The 24,057-nt window shown below is 38.4% G+C and overlaps 1 protein-coding gene across 3 annotated transcripts in view; it reads left to right on the plus strand.

Moving 5' to 3' along the window:
• Positions 1-24,057, plus strand: part of AMPH (amphiphysin) — a 273,409-nt gene that overhangs the window by 166,570 nt on the left and 82,782 nt on the right. For all 3 annotated transcript variants that reach the window (XM_077119505.1, XM_077119509.1, XM_077119513.1), the window contains exons 10-11: positions 2,550-2,688; positions 3,799-3,927. In XM_077119505.1, the coding sequence (XP_076975620.1) occupies positions 2,550-2,688; positions 3,799-3,927 (268 nt within the window). The remainder of the gene's footprint in view (positions 1-2,549; positions 2,689-3,798; positions 3,928-24,057) is intronic.

Consider the following 24,057-nt stretch of genomic DNA (forward strand, 5'->3'; position numbering starts at 1 on the left):
AACACTGCTTATTTTTTGTTTTGCGTATTATTTTCAATATGTTAGTCAACTATACCAAAGGTTCACTGATCCATAATGAATTGTCCACCTCATTAGGGCTCACCTTCACTCCAACTTTCTCCTGTAATTTTGGAATCCCTCTTTTTTCCATCCTTCTTGGCATTAAATACCCAGGGAATGCAGATTGGGTACCTTGTGCCTTGAAGTCAGAAGATCAGTTTTCAGTTTTATAACTCTGCAGTTAACTTGCTCTTCCTTCCTTAAATCATCTAACCTCTCTAAAGGTCTCATTTTTTTTTAATCTGTAGGAAGTGAAAAACAAGACACTATTGAACTAAATGACCTCTAAATTACTATGCATTCCTGACATCCTGTATTTGTGAATTTAACATCATTCAAAGCAAATATTCACTGCACGTACTTCTGAGAGCATAGAACTCATATGTGGGTACCGCATCTATATACATGTATGCTTGGATCCTTCTGGAGAGAACTAATTTTCTTATTCCTTGCTGTGTGGATTAGCTGTATTCATAGTCTCTGCTACTGGCTGCTATACTAAGTGAGCATTAGCACCTAAAAAAAAAAAACACACAAAAAGAGGCAGAACTACTGTTTTCACTACAGTTATTTTAATGTTAGGCTAGGAACAAAGAAGGAATGGGAATGTGACTATAAAAATGGCCTTTGGGATATTTTAGAAAGGAATACATGAAGAAATTCAGGATTGCTCCCTTGTCTGGAAATGAAAGGAGCAAATACATCTTAAAATCTCCATGCTGCTGACTCAGATAGTGAAGAGAAAGTGGGCCACAACCACATAACAGATGCTCTCTCATGTTTTTTCCACATTCCTCTGCGGAACAAGATGATGAGTGAGCTCAGTAGAACCTCTGTGGAAGCATAGATTGGGACTTCCCTCCTATCGGGGCTCACGGTTGCTGGCACATGGCTCGGTCATGTGGGTGCCTATGTTCTCTCTAAAGGGCCAATTGCCTGGGCCTTCAACATGTAGACTGTGCTGCAGTGCAGGTGCTCATTATTTTGGGAATACCTTTGATCTGCTCCCTCTGACTGTAGGCTTTAGAAACTCCTACAGAGTAGAATGTGTGTTCTAGTTTGCTAGCTGCCAGAATGCAATATACCAGAAATGGAATGGCTTTTAAAAGGGGGAATTTAATGAGTTGCTAGTTTACAGTTCTAAGGCCAAGATAATGTCCCAGTTAAAAACAAGTCTATAGAAATGTTCAATCTAAGGTATCCAGGGAAAAACACCTTGGTTCAAGAAGGCCGATGAAGTTCAGGGTTTCTCTCTCAAGTGAGAAGGCACATGGCGAACATGGTCAGGGCTTCTCGCTCATCTGGGAAGGCATGTGGTGAACACAGCATCATCTGCTCACTTTCTCTCCTGGCTTCCTGTCTCATGAAGCTCCCTGGGAGGCATTTTCCTTCTTCATCGCCAAAGGTTGCTGACTGGTAGCCACTTCTCATGGCTGTGTCGTTCTGCTCTCTCAGAATCTCTCTTCCCCCAAAATGTTTCCTCTTTTCACAGGATTCCAGTAAACTAATCAAGACCCACCCGAATGGGTGGAGACATGTCTCCACTTAATCCAATTTAACAACCATTCTTGTTATGGTTGTTATGGATGTGATGGAGTCACATCTCCAGGGAGATTACAGATTCAAACATACAGTACTGAATAGGGATTAGAAGAAACGGTTGCCTTTACAAAGTGGGATTAGGATTAAAGCATGGCTTTTCTAGGGGACACACACCTCTTCAAACTAGCACACTGTGTTCCTCGTGTCAGTCTTAGTCATCATATTTGAGCTGCTCACGAGCATCTGATACCTTGCTGGGTATGTGATACAGTCGCAGAAGACATCACTGAATCTCATTCATCTCACAATTCGTGCGTTTCACATTGTCTGGGTTGAACCATTATTCTAAAAACTTGAGAAAGATCAGTAATTAATGCATTGGTTAATTTCCGTATGTCACAGAAGACACGCCTACAAAATCTTAAATAATGCCGTCCTAAGGACCCCTTTTAATAACAAATTTACAATTTTCAAAGTAAGCTTTTCTACAGAAAAGTGATTAACAAGAGTCTCTTATAAATCAAGAGTGAAATTAATTACATTAATTCAGTTTATACATGGAAGGTTCTTGAACAGCCTGTTTGACATGATAGGAAAAGCAGGGGGTTTGCGTTATTAGTCAGGTCTGAGTTTGGAGCCTTTCTGTTGCTGCATGACTTTTGGTTTTTTAACCTCACTCTACCTCACTTTGCATACTCATAGTCTGGGGATAATAATGCATGGCTTTTGTGAAGATTAGGGATAATAAATGAATGGGGTCTGATGCACTGGACCATAAGTACTATCAGTTACCGCCATCACCGTTAATAACCGGAGTTGGCCTGGAAAGGGCAATGGAATACCAAGCAGCCCATGTTATTCTTCAGGAATCCTTCGGGATGGAGGCTTCCTGATCAAATAAGTCCTGTTGCTTAGAAAGCTCCTTGCTTGATCCCATGTCCATCTAGCGATTCTGGTCCTCTCCGTATTGCAAAGACGCCATCCCCGCCTGAGGAGCCTTCGCCCATCCCAAGCCCCATAGCTAGTCCAAACCATACACTGGCACCTGCGTCTCCTGCACCAGCCCGGCCTAAGTCACCTTCACAGGTAAGAAGGGATCAGACATCTTGGGGTGGTGTGTGTGGACAAAACTCATGGTGAGATAAGCCCACCTGGGATAGCCCCATGAGGCTGCAACAGTTGGATGAGTTTCCAGTGGGGGAGGCTTTGAAGTGGGAGGTTTTATGCATTGTGATAGTCGCTGAGGAGTCAGTGTATTTTTTCTGTTTGACTTTTTATGTCTCCTCACATATCCCATGCTCAAATTGGTTGTAACTTCTTACCAAGTCCTCAGGTACCTGTAGGTAGTATGCTCTCCTCTTCTCCCGTCTCTTGCTGTCAAAATCCATTCTTTCTAGGTTCCATTTTTGAATACATTCTCAATGAAACCTTCCTTCCTTTAACATGTTATATTACATTTAGGACAAGTACTGCCAAGAAAACCAGTTATGCTTATATGGCATTGCACATTTTTTACATTGTCTGCAGTATGTTACACACAAGTAGCCATTCCATAAGGCTGTATAGAGCAAATGACTAAAAGAAGCACTAAGGCCTAGACAGAGATAAATATGGAAAAGAGTTGTTGTCCATATCTTCCTTACTTTGGCAAAAATGAAATTCCTGGAAAAAAGCCTGAAATGCCCAGTCACAGTTCAAGACTTTCTATGTGTGGTTGAAACTGAGAAGCTATATGTAATAGATGTCATTTTTCAGGATACAGGAGGATAAGCTGCCTACAGTTAATTTGATTGATTGAGATGAAAAGCTTACTTGATTTTCGGTTTTGAAATTCTGATTTGTTGCTGAAGTGAGAGATCATTTTCAGTTTATTTCAGAGAAGGTATTGCCTTAGTTTAATTTTAATGACAAGGTGCAGGTAACTAGTCCTACAGCCTCAGGTGTTAACACTTGTGTTGTGATGGACTCTACTGGCCTGAGTGCTTGTCATTGGACCATTGTTTGTGTGTGTTTGAGAACCTGCCAACTAGGCAGCACTCCTGACTGAGTCAGGTAGGCTTATTTTCATGTGCAGTTCTACATTTCAATCAGTGATCAATCTGCCAACCTAGATCTGTTCACATGACATCTCTGCATGTCTCACATGTCACCTTTGGCTTAATTAATATCTGTTTGTTTGTGTTTAACATTTCCTAGACAAGGAAAGGGCCTCCTGTCCCACCTCTGCCTAAAGTCACCCCGACAAAGGAACTACAGCAGGAGAACATCATCAGTTTCTTTGAGGACAACTTTGTTCCAGAAATCAATGTGACAACACCTTCCCAGGTCAGTGTCTGTCATGGAGCTGGGGTGTTCGTCAAAGTGCTGTGATGGACGGGTTCTCGGGTCAGCTCTAGAGAAAGGGGCAGGTGCTGGAGCCTACAGTATGATTTCATCTATTATTTAGGTTTCTTTTAATTACCTAGTGTCTGAGTAAGGATTTTCCAGGAAAACAAAACCAACAGGATATATATACACATGCACACATACACACATGTATATATGTACATATTAAAAGACTTATAATAGGAGTTGTTTTACATGACTGTGGGGATTGGCAAGTCTGAAGTTCATAGCACAGACCGGAAATTGGATACTCCAATGAAGGTGAGGTTGAAATCCCCAAGAGAAACTGGCTGGTAGAGGCATTAATTCTTTGTTCTGATTTCTGAAATCCTCAATTCAGGTTTTAAGATGTCCAGCTGATTAGATATGAGAACTACCCCCATTGGTAAGGTCAGTCTCCTTTGTTAAACATAGATACAATTAGTTGTAGATGCAATTAACTAGCTATAGATACAAATCCATCTACACAATATTCTCACAGTAACCATCAGGCCAGTGCTTGCTTGACTAAACAACTAGACACCATAACTTAGCCAAGTTGACACATGAAGTTAACCATCAAACCTGGTACATCTAAAACTTTTTCAAATGAGAGATAGACAGTATTTTTTTTGTTTGTTTTCTTTTTTCTGTGTGTTTTCTTTTCTTTATTTTTTTTATTAATTAAAGAAAAAAAGAAATTAACCCAACATTTAGAAATCATTCCATTCTACATATACAATCAGTAATTCTTAACATCATCACATAGATGCATGATCATCATTTCTTAGTACATTTGCATCGATTTAGGAAAAGAACTAGCAAAATAACAGAAAAAGATATAGAATGTTAATATAGAGAAAGAAAATAAAATTAATAATAATAGTAAAAAAAACGAAAAGGAAAAAGAAAAAAAAAGACAAACAGACAAAAAAAAACCAAAAAAAACCCTATAGCTCAGATGCAGCTTCATTCAGTGTTTTAACATGATTACTTTACAATTACGTGTTATTGTGCTGTCCATTTTTGAGTTTTTGTATCTAGTCCTGTTGCACAGTCTGTATCCCTTCAGCTTCAATTACCCATTATCTTACCTTGTTTCTAACTCCTGCTGGACTCTGTTACCAATGACATATTCCAAGTTTATTCTCGAATGTCGGTTCACATCAGTAGGACCATACAGTATTTGTCCTTTAGGTTTTGGCTAGACTCACTCAGCATAATGTTCTCTAGGTCCATCCATGTTATTACATGCTTCATAAGTTTATTCTGTCTTAAAGCTGCATAATATTCCATCGTATGTATATACCACAGTTTGTTTAGCCACTCTTCTGTTGATGGACATTTTGGCTGTTTCCATCTCTTTGCAATTGTAAATAACGCTGCTATAAACATTGGTGTGCAAATGTCCATTTGTGTCTTTGGCCTTAAGTCCTTTGAGTAGATACCTAGCAATGGTGTTGCTGGGTCGTATGGCAATTCTATATTCAGCTTTTTGAGGAACCGCCAAACTGCCTTCCACAGTGGTTGCACCATCTGACATTCCCACCAACAGTGGATAAGTGTGCCTCTTTCTCTGCATCCTCTCCAGCAGTTGTCATTTTCTGTTTTGTTGATAATGGCCATTCTGGTGGGTGTGAGATAATATCTCATTGTGGTCTTGATTTGCATTTCTCTAATGGCCAGGGACGTTGAGCATCTCTTCATGTGCCTTTTGGCCATTTGTATTTCCTCTTCTGAGAGGTGTCTGTTCAAGTCTTTTTCACATTTTGTAATTGGGTTGGCTGTCTTTTTGTTGTTGAGTTGGACAATCTCTTTATATATTCTGGATACTAGACCTTTATCTGATATGTCATTTCCAAATATTGTCTCCCATTGTGTAGGCTGTCTTTCTACTTTCTTGATGAAGTTCTTTGATGCACAAAAGTGTTTAATTTTGAGGAGCTCCCATTATTTATTTCCTTCTTCAGTGCTCTTACTTTAGGTTTAAGGTCCATAAAACCGCCTCCAATTGTAAGTTTCATAAGATATCTCCCGACATTTTCCTCTAACTGTTTTATGGTCTTAGACCTAATGTTTAGATCTTTGATCCATTTTGAGTTAACTTTTGTATAGGGTGTGAGATACAGGACTTCTTTCATTCTTTTGCATATGGATATCCAATTCTCTAGGCACCATTTATTGAAGAGACTGTTCTGTCCCAGGTGAGTTGGCTTGACTGCCTTATCAAAGATCAAATGTCCATAGATGAGAGGGTCTATATCTGAGCACTCTATTCGATTCCATTGGTCGATATATCTATCTTTATGCCAATACCATGCTGTTTTGACCACTGTGGCTTCATAATATGCCTTAAAGTCTGGCAGCGTGAGACCTCCAGCTTCGTTTTTTTTCCTCAAGATGTTTTTAGCAATTCGGGGCACCCTGCCCTTCCAGATAAATTTGCTTATTGGTTTTTCTATTTCTGAAAAATAAGTTGTTGGGATTTTGATTGGTATTGCATTGAATCTGTAAATCAATTTAGGTAGGACTGACATCTTAACTATATTTAGTCTTCCAATCCATGAACACGGTATGCCCTTCCATCTATTTAGGTCTTCTGTGATTTCTTTTAACAGTTTTTTGTAGTTTTCTTTATATAGGTTTTTTGTCTCTTTAGTTAAATTTATTCCTAGGTATTTTATTCTTTTAGTTGCAATTGTAAATGGGATTCGTTTCTTGATTTCCCCCTCAGCTTGTTCATTACTGGTGTATAGAAATGCTACAGATTTTTTAATGTTGATCTTGTAACCTGCTACTTTGCTGTACTCATTTATTAGCTCTAGTAGTTTTGTTGTGGATTTTTCCGGGTTTTCGATGTATAGTATCATATCGTCTGCAAACAGTGATAGTTTTACTTCTTCCTTTCCAATTTTTTTTTTTGCTCCAATTACCCCTTCTCTCTCTCTCTTTTTTTTAAATTAACGGAAAAAAAGAAATTAACCCAACGTTTAGAAATCATACCATTCTACATATGCAATCAGTAATTCTTAACATCATCACATAGATGCATGATCATCATTTCTTAGTACATTTGCATCGGTTTAGAAGAACTAGCAACATAACCGAAAAAGATATAGAATGTTAATATACAGAAAAAAAAAGTAATAATAGTAAAATCAAAGCAAAACAAAACAAAACAAAACAAAAACCTATAGCTCAGATGCAGCTTCATTCAGTGTTTTAACATGATTACTTTGCAATTAGGTATTATTGTGCTGTTCATTTTTGAGTTTTTGTAACTACTAGAGCTAATAAATGAGTACAGCAAAGTAGCAGGTTACAAGATCAACATTCAAAAATCTGTAGCATTTCTATACACCAGTAATGAACAAGCTGAGGGGGAAATCAAGAAACGAATCCCATTTACAATTGCAACTAAAAGAATAAAATACCTAGGAATAAATTTAACTAAAGAGACAAAAAACCTATATAAAGAAAACTACAAAAAACTGTTAAAAGAAATCACAGAAGACCTAAATAGATGGAAGGGCATACCGTGTTCATGGATTGGAAGACTAAATATAGTTAAGATGTCAGTCCTACCTAAATTGATTTACAGATTCAATGCAATACCAATCAAAATCCCAACAACTTATTTTCAGAAATAGAAAAACCAATAAGCAAATTTATTTGGAAGGGCAGGGTGCCCCGAATTGCTAAAAACATCTTGAGGAAAAAAAACGAAGCTGGAGGTCTCGCGCTGCCTGACTTTAAGGCATATTATGAAGCCACAGTGTTCAAAACAGCATGGTATTGGCATAAAGATAGATATATTGACCAATGGAATCGAATAGAGTGCTCAGATATAGACCCTCTCATCTATGGACATTTGATCTTTGATAAGGCAGTCAAGCCAACTCACCTGGGACAGAACAGTCTCTTCAATAAATGGTGCCTAGAGAATTGGATATCCATATGCAAAAGAATGAAAGAAGACCCATCTCTCACACCCTATACAAAAGTTAACTCAAAATGGATCAAAGATCTAAACATTAGGTCTAAGACCATAAAACAGTTAGAGGAAAATGTTGGGAGATATCTTATGGATCTTTCCAGTTTTGATGCCTTGTATTTCTTTTTCTTGTCTAATTGCTCTGGCTAGAACCTCCAACACAATGTTGAATAATAGTGGTGATAATGGACATCCTTGTCTTGTTCCTGATCTTAGGGGGAAAGTTTTCAATTTTTCCCCATTGAGGATGATATTAGCTGTGGGTTTTTCATATATTCCCTCTATCATTTTAAGGAAGTTCCCTTGTAATCCTATCTTTTGAAGTGTTTTCAACAGGAAAGGATGTTGAATCTTGTCAAATGCCTTCTCTGCATCAGTTGAGATGATCATGTGATTTTTCTGCTTTGATTTGTTGATATGGTGTATTACATTAATTGATTTTCTTATGTTGAACCATCCTTGCATACCTGGGGTGAATCCTACTTGGTCATGATGTATAATTCTTTTAATGTGTTGTTGAATACGATTTGCTAGAGTTTTATTGAGGATTTTTGCATCTATATTCATTAGAGATATTGGTCTGTAGTTTTCTTTTTTTGTAATATCTTTGCCTGGTTTTGGTATGAGGGTGATGTTGGCTTCATAGAATGAATTAGGTAGTTTTCCCTCCACTTCGATTTTTTTGAAGAGTTTGAAGAGAGTTGGTACTAATTCTTTATGGAACGTTTGATAGAATTCACATGTGAAGCCGTCTGGTCCTGGACTTTTCTTTTTAGGAAGCTTTTGAATGACTAATTCAATTTCTTTACTTGTGATTGGTTTGTTGAGGTCATCTATTTCTTCTTGAGTCAAAGTTGGTTGTTCATGTCTTTCCAGGAACCCATCCATTTCATCTAAATTGTTGTATTTATTAGCGTAAAGTTGTTCATAGTATCCTGTTATTACCTCCTTTATTTCTGTGAGGTCAGTGGTTATGTCTCCTCTTCCATTTCTGATCTTATTTATTTGCATCTTCTCTCTTCTTCTTTTTGTCAATCTTGCTAAGGGCCCATCAATCTTATTGATTTTCTCATAGAACCAACTTCTGGCCTTATTGATTTTCTCTATTGTTTTCATGTTTTCAATTTCATTTATTTCTGCTCTAATCTTTGTTATTTCTTTCCTTTTGCTTGCTTTGGGATTAGTTTGCTGTTGTTTCTCCAGTTCTTCCAAGTGGACAGTTAATTCCTGAATTTTTGCCTTTTCTTCTTTTCTGATATAGGCATTTAGGGCAATAAATTTCCCTCTTAGCACTGCCTTTGCTGCATCCCATAAGTTTTGATATGCTGTGTTTTCGTTTTCATTCGCCTCTAGGTATTTACTAATTTCTCTTGCAATTTCTTCTTTGACCCACTCGTTGTTTAAGACTGTGTTGTTGAGCCTCCAGGTATTTGTGAATTTTCTGGCACTCCGCCTATTATTGATTTCCAACTTCATTCCTTTATGATCCGAGAAAGTGTTGTGTATGATTTCAATCTTTTTAAATTTGTTAAGACTTGCTTTGTGACCCAGCATATGGTCTATCTTTGAGAATGATCCATGAGCACTTGAGAAAAAGGTGTATCCTGCTGTTGTGGGATGTAATGTCCTATAAATGTCTGTTAAGTCTAGCTCATTTATAGTAATATTCAGATTCTCTATTTCTTTATTGATCCTCTGTCTAGATGTTCTGTCCATTGATGAGAGTGGTGAATTGAAGTCTCCAAATATTATGGTATATGTGTCTATTTCCCTTTTCAGTGTTTGCAGTGTATTCCTCACGTATTTAGGGGCATTCTGGTTCGGTGCATAAATATTTATGATTGTTATGTCTTCTTGTTTAATTGTTCCTTTTATTAGTAGATAGTGTCCTTCTTTATCTCTTTTAACTGTTTACATTTGAAGTCTAAGTTGTTGGATATTAGTATAGCTACTCCTGCTCTTTTCTGATTGTTATTTGCGTGAAATGTCTTTTCCCAACCTTTCACTTTCAACCTATGTTTATCTTTGGGTCTAAGATGTGTTTCCTGTAGATAGCATATAGAAGGATCCTGTTTTTTAATCCATTCTGCCAGTCTATGTCTTTTGATTGAGGAATTCAGTCCATTAACATTTAGTGTTATTACTGTTTGGGTAATATTTTCCTCTACCATTTTGTCTTTTGTATTATGTATATCATATCTGATTTTCCTTCTTTCTACACCCTTCTCCATACCTCTCTCTTCTGTCTTTTTGTATCTGACTCTAGTGCTCCCTTTAGTATTTCTTGCAGAGCTGGTCTCTTGGTCACAAATTCTCTCAGTGACTCTTCATCTGAGAATGTTTTAATTTCTCCCTCATTTTTGAAGGACAGTTTTGCTGGATACAGGAGTCTTGGTTGGCAGTTTTTCTCTTTTAGTAATTAAATATATCATCCCACTGTCTTCTGTCTTCCATGGTTTCTGCTGAGAAATCTACACATAGTCTTATTGGGTTTCCCTTGTATGTGATGGATTGTTTTTCTCTTGCTGCTTTCAAGATCCTCTCTTTCTCTTTGACCTCTGACATTCTAACTAGTAAGTGTCTTGGAGAACACCTGTTTGGGTCTAATCTCTTTGGGGTGCGCTGCACTTCTTAGTGCTGTAATTTTAGGTGTTTCATAAGAGTTGGGAAATTTTCAGTGATAATTTCTTCCATTAGTTTTTCTCCTCCTTTTCCCTTCTCTTCTCCTTCTGGGACACCCACAACACGTGTATTTGTGTGCTTCATATTGTCCTTGAGTTCCCTGATACCCTGTTCAAATTTTTCCATTCTTTTCCCGATAGTTTCTGTTTGTTTTTGGAATTCAGATGTTCCATCCTCCAAATCACTAATTCTATCTTCTGTCTCTTTAAATCTGTCATTGTATGTATCCATTGTTTTTTCCATCTTTTCTACTTTGTCCTTCACTTCCATAAGTTCTGTGATTTGTTTTTTCAGTTTTTCTATTTCTTCTTTTTGTCCAGCCCATGTCTTCTTCATGTCCTCCCTGAATTTATCGATTTCGTTTTTGAAGAGGTTTTCCATTTCTGTTCGTATATTCAGCATTAGTTGTTTCAGCTCCTGTATCTCATTTGAACCATTGGTTTGCTCCTTTGACTGGGCCATATTTTCAATTTTCTGAGCATGATCCATTATCTTCTGCTGGCGTCTGGGCATTTAGTCAGATTTCCCTGGGTGTTGGACCCAACAGGTTGAAAGATTTTTCTGTGAAATCTCTGGGTTCTGTTTTTCTTATCCTGCCCAGTAGGTGGCCCTCATGGCACTCGTTTGTCTGTGGGTCCCACCAGTAAATGTGCTGTGGGTCCTTTAACTTTGGAAAACTCTCACCATGGGGGAAGTTCGCCAGCTGAAGCGGCTTGGAAGAGTCCCAGCCGGCCCGGGGATCCGAACGCGGGGAGCGTCACCGGCCACCGCAGCCCGGGAGAGTGCCTGTCCGAATCTCCTATCCGGGCTGGGGTGCCAAGCATGGCGGGAGGGCACCCGCTGCCGTGGCCTGGGAGAGTGCACCGTTCCCAGCCAGACCGGGAAGCCACGTGTTTGGGAGGGACCCCAATCACCGTTCTCCCCGGCCTGGGGATCTCCGATCCAATTCTCTCAGTTTGTCCAGGGGGCCGCGCGTGGTGGGGGGGGGGCGCCAGCCGCCACGGTTTGAGGGGACCGCCTGTCCAATTCTCCCAGTTGGCCCGGGAAGGAGGAAGGGAGGGACTCCAGCCGCTTGCCGCCCCGGCCCGGGGAAGCCCACGCCCCTCGGTGATCTCACCGGAGTGGGTTCTCCCAGCCAGTCAGCCGTTCCAGAATGGGGTACACTGTCTTCTTGAACTCTGTCGTGGCTCTGGGAGCTGTTCTGTATCATTTCTACTCCCCTAGTAGCTGTTCTGGAGCAACAGTATTTTAAAATACTGTATTGTAAGTTTTTAAAATGATTTTTAGGAGTAGTGTGAAGTTATTGCAGAAAATTGGGAAAATACTGAGAAGTATAAAATGAAGAATTTTTAAAAAAATTTTAATTAGCGAAGTTGTAGGTTTACAGAAAGTTCTTGTAAAAATACAGCATTTCTTTAGACTACTGCCATCATTAACACTTTGTGTCAATGTGGTACATTTGTTACAATTTATGAAAGAATATAATACTTGTAGTAGTAACTATAATCCGTCATTTACTGTGTTGGACAGTCCTATGTTTTATTTTTATTCTAGTAACATATACAACCTAAAATTTCCCCTTTTAACCACATTCACATACATAATTCGGTGCTGTTAATTAACTCACACTATGGTGCTACCATCTCCAGCATCCATTTCTAAAACTTTATAGTCAACCCAAACAGAAATTGCGTACAAATTAAGCATTAGCTTCACTTCCTTACCCCCAACCTAGCCCCTGTATTCTAGATTCTAACTCTATGAGTTTTCTTTTTCCTGATTATTTTGTATCAGTGAGATCATTTTTCCTTCTGAATCTGGCTTATTTCACTCAACGTAGTGTCTGCAAGGTTCGTCCATGTTGTCACATAAATCAGAACTAAAATGAACAATTTTAATAACTACTCCATTCATATACAACCCTGACATAATCACCACCAACCCATTTTGTTTAATTTTATTCTAGGCTTCTTTTTCTGGGTGTACGTAGGTCTTGCACCCCCAACTCAAATTGTATTGTTATATATTACTGGCTTTTCTACTGAATTTTACTGAGCATTTTTTTTCACATCATCATATTTTCTTTGCAAAAAAAAGTTTAACCATAGTACTTTTCAAATGGCCACGTCATAATTTATGCTACCATCCCCTGATTGCTAGACCCATGTTGTTTCCAAGTTTCCTGTGACTTCATCAGCACTTCATTGAACATTTTTGTACATTAATTCATGTTTGTGCTTTCAGTTATTTCTATTATATTGATTCCTGGTAGAGAACAGGTGAATGAAATTAAAAGAAGCCAATATTTTTAGGACTTTTGCCCATTAGCAGGGCCATATCCAGTTATATGATTTGACAACTTTCCATTTGTCAAAAAAGTGTCAAATATGACACACTGAGTGCACGTATACCACCTCCAGCCACCTTTGGTGTAGCTGCAGATCCATCTCTGCTAGAGGCTTGGCTGTCTCAATGCCTCAAGAATACCCTCAACTGCTAAAGCTCCTCCAAATGACATTTAAGTCACCTCTTTGTTTTAAGAATAAAAATACCCAGAGAAGTCATTCCAGAGACATGCTCTATGGCCCCCATTCTCAGGGTCAGAAATAGCATTTACATTTTATAAGAGGTGCTGACTCAGTGCTGCAGGTTACTGAGACCATCAGTAGCCACATTAGAGACAATATCATGATTTCAGGGCTTGCTCGATTAAACACCTGGACAGCATAACCTAGCCCAGTTGACACATGAAGTTAACCATCAAACCTAGTATGTCTAAAGCATTCTTAAATGAGAGATAGACAGTATCTCAAAATACTGAGTTTTTAAAAATGATTTTTTTTTTTGCATGGACACACACAGGGAATCGAACCTGGTCTGCAGCATGGCAGGCAAGTCTCTGCCACTGAGCCACCATTGCACCACCCTAAAATGATTTTTAGGGCAAAGTTATTGCAGAAAATTGGGAAAAAAAACTGAAAAGTATAAAATGAAGAATAGTAGTGATGATAGTAGCGACACTGTTTCAGCAGTAACAGGGAGCTTATACAAACACTGGAGCAACGCACTTGCAAGTCCTTACAATGGTGTCAGGCAATTTATCACCAGGCCCAGTGATTTTAGCTATTGTTTCCCCTCTTCTGCTGTTTTTATGAGATGCTGATTTTGGTACGCTAACTAGGGCTTGAAATGTGATTTAGCAACCCCTTTTGGGGAGGAGGAATTGCCTGTGTATCAGTGTGTGGGTAAATTATGTGTCTGAGGATGCCTCGGTGTCACCAAGGATAGTTGTTTTAAGCCAAATGGTCTTATCCAGTATCTTCCAATTGCCCTGGCATCAAACCTGAGGAATTTAAATTTCTGAGTACAGTGTGCTGTGCCCTTGTACCTGCGACCATCAGTTTCATCCTCTTTTTGCTACATTAATTTTCAAATTGAGATACTGATACTATCCTTATCCACGTTGCTTTCACCTGGACCCTCCAAGGACCTGATCTCAGGTCCCTGTCAAATAGAGCACCTGGTCACTGCGATGCCTCATGTACTTAGCTGTGGACATTTCCCTTCCATAGGCGAGGCAGCTGAAAGAGAGAAAACATGAGGCATAGACGAGTACTTACTTAAGTAAGGATAGGCTTCCAAAGTGTTCCTTATTTCAAAAATGTTGTTTATTTGGAGTTTGCTGGCCCGTGAATGAGGGCCCTTCATGGTAGGAAAAAAAAAGAATCAAAGCACTTTGGAATACTATAAAAGCCAGAAAAGGGCCTTAAGTACTTCTCCAAGCATTAACTTTTGCTGGAAACAGTGTGAGGGTGATGGGAAAAGCAGAGAGTTGGAGAGGAGGGAGAAGAAGCATCTTTAAAAACAGAAGTGTTTCCCAGCTGCAGCTCCTGCAGTAGACACTCAGCACCAGAAGACTCGCACGCCTCAGCTTCCCTAGTGTTTTATGCCAAAGTCCAAGGTGTTAGGAAGAAAAGGAAAATGCCTCTGCACCAGACCTTGAATTCCTTACTGGCTGTTGTGCCATGTCAGTCAGTCTGCCAGACTGTTTTGAAAGAACCCAACACCAAAGACATCAACGGCTAGCATTTTTGGGAGTTCAACTTTATTTATGGTGTTGTAATTTAGGTAGGAGGCAAGTAGGGGTTTCTGACATTTTGCCGAATCTAAGAAGCAACCTGGCTCTAGCAGCTGGGCCACAGTGTTTGTCCTGAGACATGTCCATTGACTTCATGGCCATGAGCCTCGTGTCTGGAGAGGATAAACCAGTGGTTTGTATTTTAGTCTACTTTTTTGGCTTACTGGCTGATAAAACTTAGCTTTATTTAAAAATAATAGATAGCATTTTTCCTGAAGTGTCTTGACAATTTCCTAGGTTGCTAGTTCCTCTGCATGAATAGACGAAAGTATTTGTTTTACTTTAACCCTCTTGGGCCCCATCCATCGGAGTTTCTAATTCACTGGGCAGGTGAGGGCTGAAAATTTGCACTTCTAATAAGCTCTCAAGGGAAGCTGGTGTTTCTGGTCTCCTGACCGCACTGTGAAAACTGCTGTTTTAGGCCATCAGGATTCCACATGGTCCAGTTTTGTGGCCATTAACAAACTACCAAGGTTAATGAACACATTCCTGCCAGGAAACTTTCTAGCTGCATCAGTATATGTAATGACTGACCATTTATAACTCTTCCATTTAAAAATAGTGGTATTTAAATGTTCTGTTTTTAGGTCTGTTAGACATATGCACATGCATATACATGTGTGTTTATATTATGAGATGTGTTGTTGATCAAATTATATGTTAATCTATATATTATAAATGAATGCACTGTCTTATCTGGATGATAACTTTTTGGCAGTGCACAGGTAAATAAATAACAGCAAATAAATAGAAAAAGAAAATGAAATGCTAGCTGTAAGGGAGCAGGCTAATGAAAACTAAAAAGCTGAGCTATAACTGAACAGGTTTTCTTCCTGAAACATGTATTTATGATAATATAGAGTGATCCATTTAAATGTTTTAATTAAAAAAAACTGTTTTTTCTAAATTAGCCATTCTATATTTACAAGATAAGTTTATGTCCTCAGTTTGCGATGTGCACCATTTGCTTAATGGGGAAGAAAAGCATTTGTGTCAGTCTTACCCATAAGCTCAAAATGTGATGATTGAAATATATCCCATCACTGTGTTCTTGCATGTTTCCTATACTAAACATTATCACAGTGGGGATTCCCTCCTGAGATTGAAAACAGAAATCCATCAGCCCTACAGAGCCCTCTAATGGTCCAAAACCTTCACTAGAGCATAGAGTTTTCTCTGGGAAATGGCATTACCTGGTCACAAGGAGGTGACCAGTTGTCAGGAACAAAGGCCTTATGTTATCTAACAGAAGGAACCTTCCGAAGGACAGAAGACCCATCCTTCCATATTTTTTTCCCTCCCAAGATTTAGATAGAAAGGAATCTTTTGTGTGTTTGTATGTGTGTGTATTTCCCTATATTATTCTCTTAAACAGCATTTTCCAAAATGTCCTTGATGATCACTAGTCCCATAAGATGCTGTGAAAAGGTTGGGAAAGGCTGCATCCCCTTTTGCTTTTGCAGAGCTCATGTCAGCGTGTTAAAGGCTCTGAGAAGTTCTTCAATAAAACCCTGTTTAACTTTGTTTAAGCAAGAGTTTCTCAAACAGTCCTACCTTTCTCCCCAAATATTCCATTCCTGGGAAATAAGTATTTGGTGAAACATTTTAAGAAATGAAGATTAAAAGATAGTATATACCTGGAAACCAAATATATAGTATACAAGCAATATTTCAACAGGAGATCTAGACAAACAAAAAGCAGTTATGGGTATATAAATGGACCAAGGTTGCTTGTTGTTTCATCTATAAAAATGGTTTGGACTGCTTTTCTATTCTGACTGACTTCATTACTTAATTTTAATTCCAATATTTGCCCTCCCCTCTCACCAGGGCTTCCTGTAGGAATTGGGGTCCCAGGGGAGTACTTTTTGCTGGGGGCATGTGTCTATAGAAACGACATACTGGTGGCCATTCTAATGGGAGTCAGTGAATGAAATGCCATGCCGACCGAAGGAAGCTCTCTGCTTACTCACCTGCTGTCCTCTTGGAACCAGGGCTGGTGATCAGGCTTGGGGACCACACCATGGACATGAGCCATGGAGTTCCTAGGGCATTTGGTGGACCCACATAATGCGTAGGCATGCAGAGCACCCAGAAGGGGAGGGAAGAGATAAGGGCCAATGGGTCCTGGGGCAGAGGCAGGGCCCCAGCTGAAAAGCACTGGCAGCTGCAACTGGTCCCTGCCACCAGAGAAGGACTTAAAAATTTTGAGTTGGGTACAAGCCCTGAAGCAGGGGCCCCACTTGCCTGGGTTTACATCTCCCTGCCAAGGAGCAGAGAGAAGGAAAAAGGTCACTTATTTTAGGATCTTTTCCTAGCAGAAATCCAAAACTTTCTTTCCCAAATCTTTCCCCAGCAGTGATGGAGCAGACTTTTCTCTTTTTGATGTGATTTTCCCTTTACAAATCCCGAGGGATTATCTGCTGACCGTCCAAGCAAAATCCAGGCTTATTCCTCCAAGCCCTGCCTCTCCATCCTGTTGGGGAGTGCACGCCTGCCAGGCTGGAAGATAAAGATATGATTCAGCACAGCCCTTAAATTGCAGCGTCAGGACCAATTTAGCACCATTAGCTTTTCTACTCTGATATCTGTTTTCCAGCCTATTACTACTTCATCTTGCATTTTAAGTTCATGAAATCATCTTATTTTTCCTAGCCGATCAAACCAAAATAGATTTTCAACTTGCATCATAAGTTCATGAAATGGCCCCTTTTATCTCGGCGGTCCTGATGAGGTCAGCCTACAATTATGCACATATACATCACTCACTTGCTGAGATATCTGTAATGAGGTTTTAAATACCGTGTTGACTTTCCTGTTCAGCGTAGCATATTTCTGGACCAGTCGCCTCTTCTTTAACTCAGGTTTTTTTTTTTTTTTTGAAAGTAAACATGTTAACATTATTCTAAGGCAGAAACAATAATTAGTAAGATGAAAATCTGCAAGGAGGAAAAATGCACAGCACATAACAAGCCCAAATTTAGTCTGTGTATCTGCCCTGCTGCTTTACCCACACCCGTGCTCCATTTGTATGGGGAAAACTGGTGGTGCAGCTTGTTTCTCATCTGTCGTTCTGAAAATATTTTTAAAACATTGTGTTATTTGGTCTGGATTCTCAGACCCTGGAACCTCTAACAGTTCCTAGATTTTTTCTACCTTTTACTCCCCATGTCATTGTCTCTTCATTCCACCTCCCAGTAGGGCTGCTCAAGGTGTGAATCTTTTTAGAGTTTTTATATTTTTGGATGTGGTTTGAGGTAGGGACTAGGGTGTGGTGGTAGACTGGCACGGAGAGGCAAGCAGGAGAAGGGAGAAAGGGAAAGGCAGAAGAATGAACTGGGGAGAAGAGAAGGAGCTGACAGTGGGGAAGCAGCTGGGATGAAGCATGCGAGTTGGTGATAGTGAGAAATAAGTGAACCACAAAACAGAACAGGTACAACTGCTGACCTATAGCTCTCTCTATACTCCTGGATATGTTACATACAAGGTCAAATTCAGTTGCATCTTTGCACCAATCCTGTGATTTGTGTGTCATTATCCCTACTTTAAAGATGCGCATATATTCAATGTATGTCTAAAACGTGTCATCTTTTTTCCATTCCACGGTGTTCCTAGGACAGATGTGGAAAGCAGAACCCCATAGGCCCCGTGTGCCAGCATTTTAAGCACTTGAAGGGTAGAAGGTACTAGGTGTTCAATAAATGAACAAATCTATTTTCTCCTTAATGCTGAGGATGCATGGTCTCTAGAACCTTTTTTAAATTTGGATATTAGCACAGTTCTTCGGGTTGTGACATGTCATTGATAAATACCAAGATGTAGGTGTGTGAGGGTCTGTATTCACTCAAATTAGCCATCTGTCCATCCACAAGTTGTACGAACAGAACCTCATTATACTCACAGATCCTGTCCATCTTCTTGATTTCTCTAATCTCATTACGATCAACTTGACACTTTTAGTCAAAACATATGCAAGAGCCACAGACAAAACTTAAGACATGCTATGCTAAGAAGGACTTAGCAACGTTCCAGCTCATTCCAGTAAAACCACTAGGAAGATATTTCCCCAGAATGTTTAGTTTCTTGTGTGTTGACTCATTGGGGTATTACAGGGTTGCACAGATGTAGTTAGGAACATAAAGCAAATGTGGCAGCAGGGTAACAATTGATGAGTCGAGATGATGGGCAAATGATCTGCATTGTACTATTCTTTAAACTTTCTCTATTTTTTGAAATATTTTTAATAGAAGTTGTGGAACAGATACTTGACAACATAATTTTAAATGATTGAAAGATGTTCCATTCTAAGATTATAAAGATATTAAGCTCTTGATGGCTGTCAATATACTATAATGAGTATCATTATTCACATTGAATTTAGTGTGCTTGTTGATAGCAATTTTGCCGAAGGCTTCTAAATTTTGTATGCTACTGCTTCATTATAATTACTGATGAAAAAGTAAAAACTTTACACATGGTTAGAAATTCTTTGTCTGAACCTTACAAATGAAAGATATTTCTATTACATGAAAAATAACTCCTGATTGTCCTTCTTCTGAAAAATTTCAGTTAACCTATTTGTCTAAAGGTTCCTTATCTGACATTTTCCAACTCATTGGTAAGTTGGGAGATTGTCACCAAAGTCCCTGGAATATAGAAAAGATTCTCAAAAACAAACAAACAAAAAACCATAAAGTTTAATGAGAAAATAAAAGATGAAAAAACTATTTAGAAGAAGTAGTACTTGTATCCTAGTCTTACTATAATCTAGTCCTAGATATTTTGTTGTGATTTGGGATATCAGTGTGTGTGTATGTTTGTGTTTGTGCCCACACGTGGGTTTTAGAGACTTTTTTCCTTCTAAATGTTTTGTGGCAGTAGCTGTAGGGTGGTATCTCTATTACTTGATATGCTTAAAAATAATGCCCCAAAGGACTCATGGTTAATATAAAAATTAGTAAGGTATAGAAAAGGAAAAAGTTAAATATAAAGAAGTACAATTATTTCCCAGCAAAAACCACTTTTATTATTTTAGTTTGTATAATACTGCAGTTTTTTTTCTCTTTAAATATTGACTGAAATACGTATTTTTGGAAATTTGATGGTTTAATACATGTGCTTCTACTTGCAATATGTTACTACAAATATTACAGAACTATTTCCGTGTCAGTTTAATATATATCAATGTCATCATTATAAATAGCAGCAGAAAACTGTGTTATGAGGATGTGCCAGAGTAGTTTTAAACAATCTCATACTGTGAGGTTCTTTCCTCTTTCTTACTTTATCAGTCTTACTGCAGTATAAGCGACATACAAACAACTCCACAAAATTAAAGTGTACAATTTGATAAGATTTGACATATGTATAAACCCTTGAAATAGTCATCCCAATCAAGATAAAGGACATATCCATCATCGCCCAAAGTTTCTTTGCATCACTCTTAATCATTTCTGCTCCTCCTCATAGCCTCCACCATCTCTAGGCAAACACTACCATTCTTAGCACCTGGCAGTAGTTTACATTTCCTGGGCTTTTACATAAAAGAAGTCTGTCAATATGTGCCCCCTTTTCCCCCCTGTCCTCTTTTATTCAGCATGCTTATTTTGAGATTCATCCATGTTGCAGCATGTATCAATAGTTTATTCCTTCTTTCTGCTGAGTCCGTTGTATGGAGGGACCACAGTTTGTTCATCTATTGATGGATATTTAGGGTGTTCCCAATTTGGAGCTATTATAAGTAAAGCCGCTATGAACATTGGTATACAAATCTTTGTGGGTACACATGCTTTCATTTCTCTTGGGTAAATACCTAGGCGTGAACTGGCTGGATACTATGGTAGGAATAAGTTTAACTTTTTAAGAAATTGTACAACTGTTTTCTGAAGTGGTTATACTATTTTGTATTCCTGTCAGCAGTTCCAGTTCCTTGTCAACACTTGGTATGGTTAATCTTTTTAATTTTAGCCATTCTAGTAAGTGTATAGTGGTATCTCATTGTGGTTTTGATTTGCATTTCCTTAATGACTAATGATGTTAGGCATCTTGTTACCTGCTTATTTGACATCCATGTATCTTTTGTGAAATGTCTGTTTAAAACTTTTTCTCATGCTCTTAAGTCATTTTGTTGTTGTTTAATTGCAATTTGGGAGTTCTTTATCTATCCTGGATGCAATTCACCTATCAGATATATTCCCAGTGTGTGGCTTGTCTTTTATTTCTTGTCTTTTTTAAATTAGACTTTTTATTGTAGGAACATATATAATTTACAATTTCCCATTTTAACCATTTCCAAGTGTATAAATAATTAATTACATTCACAATATTGTGCTAATATCACCAACAGCCATTACTCAAACTTCTTCATCATCTCAAACAAAAATTCTGCACCCATAAAGAAATAATTTCCCATCCGTTAGTAGAAGTTTTAAATTTTGATGAAGTCCAGTTTATCAACTTGTTCTTCTATGAATTGTACTTTTCACAACCCATCTAAAATATCTTTGCCATACTTAAGCTCACAAAGGTTTTTCCTGCGTTATCTTCTAAAAGTTTCATAATTTTAAGTAATTCTTTTAGGACTGTGATCAATTTGGAGTTAATTTTTGTATATGGTGCTAAATGCATTGAAGTTTATTTCTTTGCATATGACTATCTAGTTGCTGAAAAGTCTATCCTTGACTCTACTGGCGTTGTTTGCACCTTTGTGGAAAAGTACTTGCTGTATATATATGAGGCTGTTTCTGGTCTCTTTGCTTTTCCATTGATCTGTTCGCCTGTCTTTGTGCCAATTAAAAATACACTATCTTGATTATTTTTCACTTTATATAATAAATCTTGAAAACAGGTAGTATTAGTCCTACGATTTTGTTCTTCTTTTTGAACTTCCATGTGAATTTTAGGGTCGTTTGATAAGTTTCTATCAAAAACAAATATATTGTGAAATTAATTCTGTGATATTGCGATTGTGTTGAATCTATAGATCAGGAGAATTGACAACTTAACAATGTTGGGTCATCTGATCATGAACATAGTATATTTCTCCCTGTATTAAGGTCTTCCCTAATTTCACTCTGCCATGTTTTGTAGGTTTAAGTGTTACTAGTGTTTCATGTCTATTGTCAGATTTTTCCCTATTTCATATTTTAATGCTATTGTAAATCTTATAAAATTTCGGTTTATGATTATCCATACTATTATATAGAAATAATACTGTTCTAGTTTGCTAGCTGCTGGAATGCAACACACCAGGGATGGATTGGCTTTTAATAAAAGGGGATTTATTTTGTTGGTTCTTCAGAGGAAAGGCAGCTAACTTTCCACTGAGGTTCTTTCTTACGTGGGAAGGCTCAGGATGGTCTCTGCTGGTCTTCTCTCCAGGCCCCTGGGTTCCAACAACCTTCCCCGGGGTGACTTCTTTCTGCATCTCCAAAGGCCTGAGCTGCAAGTGCTGAGATGAGGAATGCTGAGCTGCTTAGGCTGTTCAACATTGCACTCTCTCATTTAAGCACCAGCCAATTAAGTCAAACATCACTTATTGCAGCAGACATGCCTCCTAGCTGACTGCAGATGTAATGAGCAACAGATGAGGTTCACGTACTATTGGCTTGTGTCCGCAGTAACAGAACTAGGTATGCTTACCTGGCCAAGTTGACACCTGAATCTAACTAACACAAATACTAATTTGTGTGTACATTTATGCTGTGTTCTGCAGCCTTGCTAAAGTCATTTATTTGTTCCTATAGCTTTTTTGTGCATTTCATTAGATTTTCTAAATAGGTAATCACATCTTCTGCAAATTAAAGACAGGTTTGCTTCTTCCTTTCTAATCTGGATGTCTTTTATGTATTTTTCTTGCCTAATTTCAGTGGCTAGAACAACCTCTACTACAATGTTGAATAGAAGTGGTGAAGCAGTCATTTTTGTCTTGATATTGATCTTAGGGGAAAATAATTTGTTCATTTCATCTGAATTTTCAAATGTTTTGGCATAAAGTTGTTAATAACATTCCATTATTGTTCTTAATAGTATCTGTAATGATGCCTCTTCTCTCTCTCCTAATATTGGTCATTTGCGTCTTCTTTTTTTTCCCTCTGATCAACCTGTCTAAAGAGTTATCAACTTTTAAATGTAGTGTCATGTTTATTGGGCATGCCAGTGATAATGACTTCTGGCATACTCATTTCATTAATTCATTTATTGAGCCTTGCTAGAATCCTACTTTTTATTTGAAGTTTTTATGTTATAGGCATCAATCAAGTATCATGCTGAAATAAATAGTTGGGTCAGTTATTTCTCAAAAGACATTTATAATTAACTAACTCTGTCATCTAGCTATTGGCATAATAATACTGCATAAGAAACCATGCCAATATTTAGTGGTATACAATAATAAACATATATTTCTCACTTACATATCTGTAGCTTGGCTGACCCTACCAATCTAGGCTGAGCTCAGCTAAGCCTGGTTCCGAGATACAGACTGGGTTCAGGTTTGCTCCCTGTGTCTCTCATCCTCCTTGTACCAGTGGCTACCCAAAGCTTGTGCATTTCATGGTGAATGGCAAGAATACAATAGACAGGTCAACCATGCAAGCACATTTCATGTCTTTCCTTGCATCACCTTCGTTAAGATCAGTTGGCCAAAGCAAGGTGCATGCTCAACCCCAAATCAGGAAGGAGAGAAATGAACTTCACCTATAACAAGGATAGGCAACCATACCAGAAGGGATACAGTCTTAGTAAATGAACTTAGATATCCCTGGAAGAATACACCTCATGAAACATAGCATAAATCATTATTCTAATTAGTAATGTTTTCCATTAGGTGGTTTCCTCTACTGTGATTTCCATATCTAATCTCTTTTGTTAGAAACACATTCCAGGTCACCTCTTTGAGACTTTCGATGGTAAAGCAGCACTTAGGATCAAGCTTCCTAAGAGCTTAGGAATATTGGGAACATACCAGATCTACAGTAATGGGAATGTGGTGAGAGAATGGGAAAAGATTAGTTTTCTCTTGCTGTGTTTAGGGGAATTACATCTCACTGTGTCTCAACATGTAATGACAGGGATGTAAGGACTTCGTTACCCCTTCAAAAAGGAATACTGCATGAATGGGCCACAGTGGCTCAGCAGGCAGAGTTCTCACCTGCCATACTGGAGACCCGGGTTCAATTCCTGGTACCTGCCCCTACAAAAAATAAAATGAAATAAGGAATACTGCATAATTGGGCAATCCCTTTTTGGACTTTTTGCAGTTCTATCAAAATAGTCT

Source organism: Tamandua tetradactyla, chromosome 1 (assembly GCF_023851605.1).
Source record: "Tamandua tetradactyla isolate mTamTet1 chromosome 1, mTamTet1.pri, whole genome shotgun sequence".
Lineage (NCBI taxonomy): Eukaryota > Metazoa > Chordata > Mammalia > Pilosa > Myrmecophagidae > Tamandua > Tamandua tetradactyla.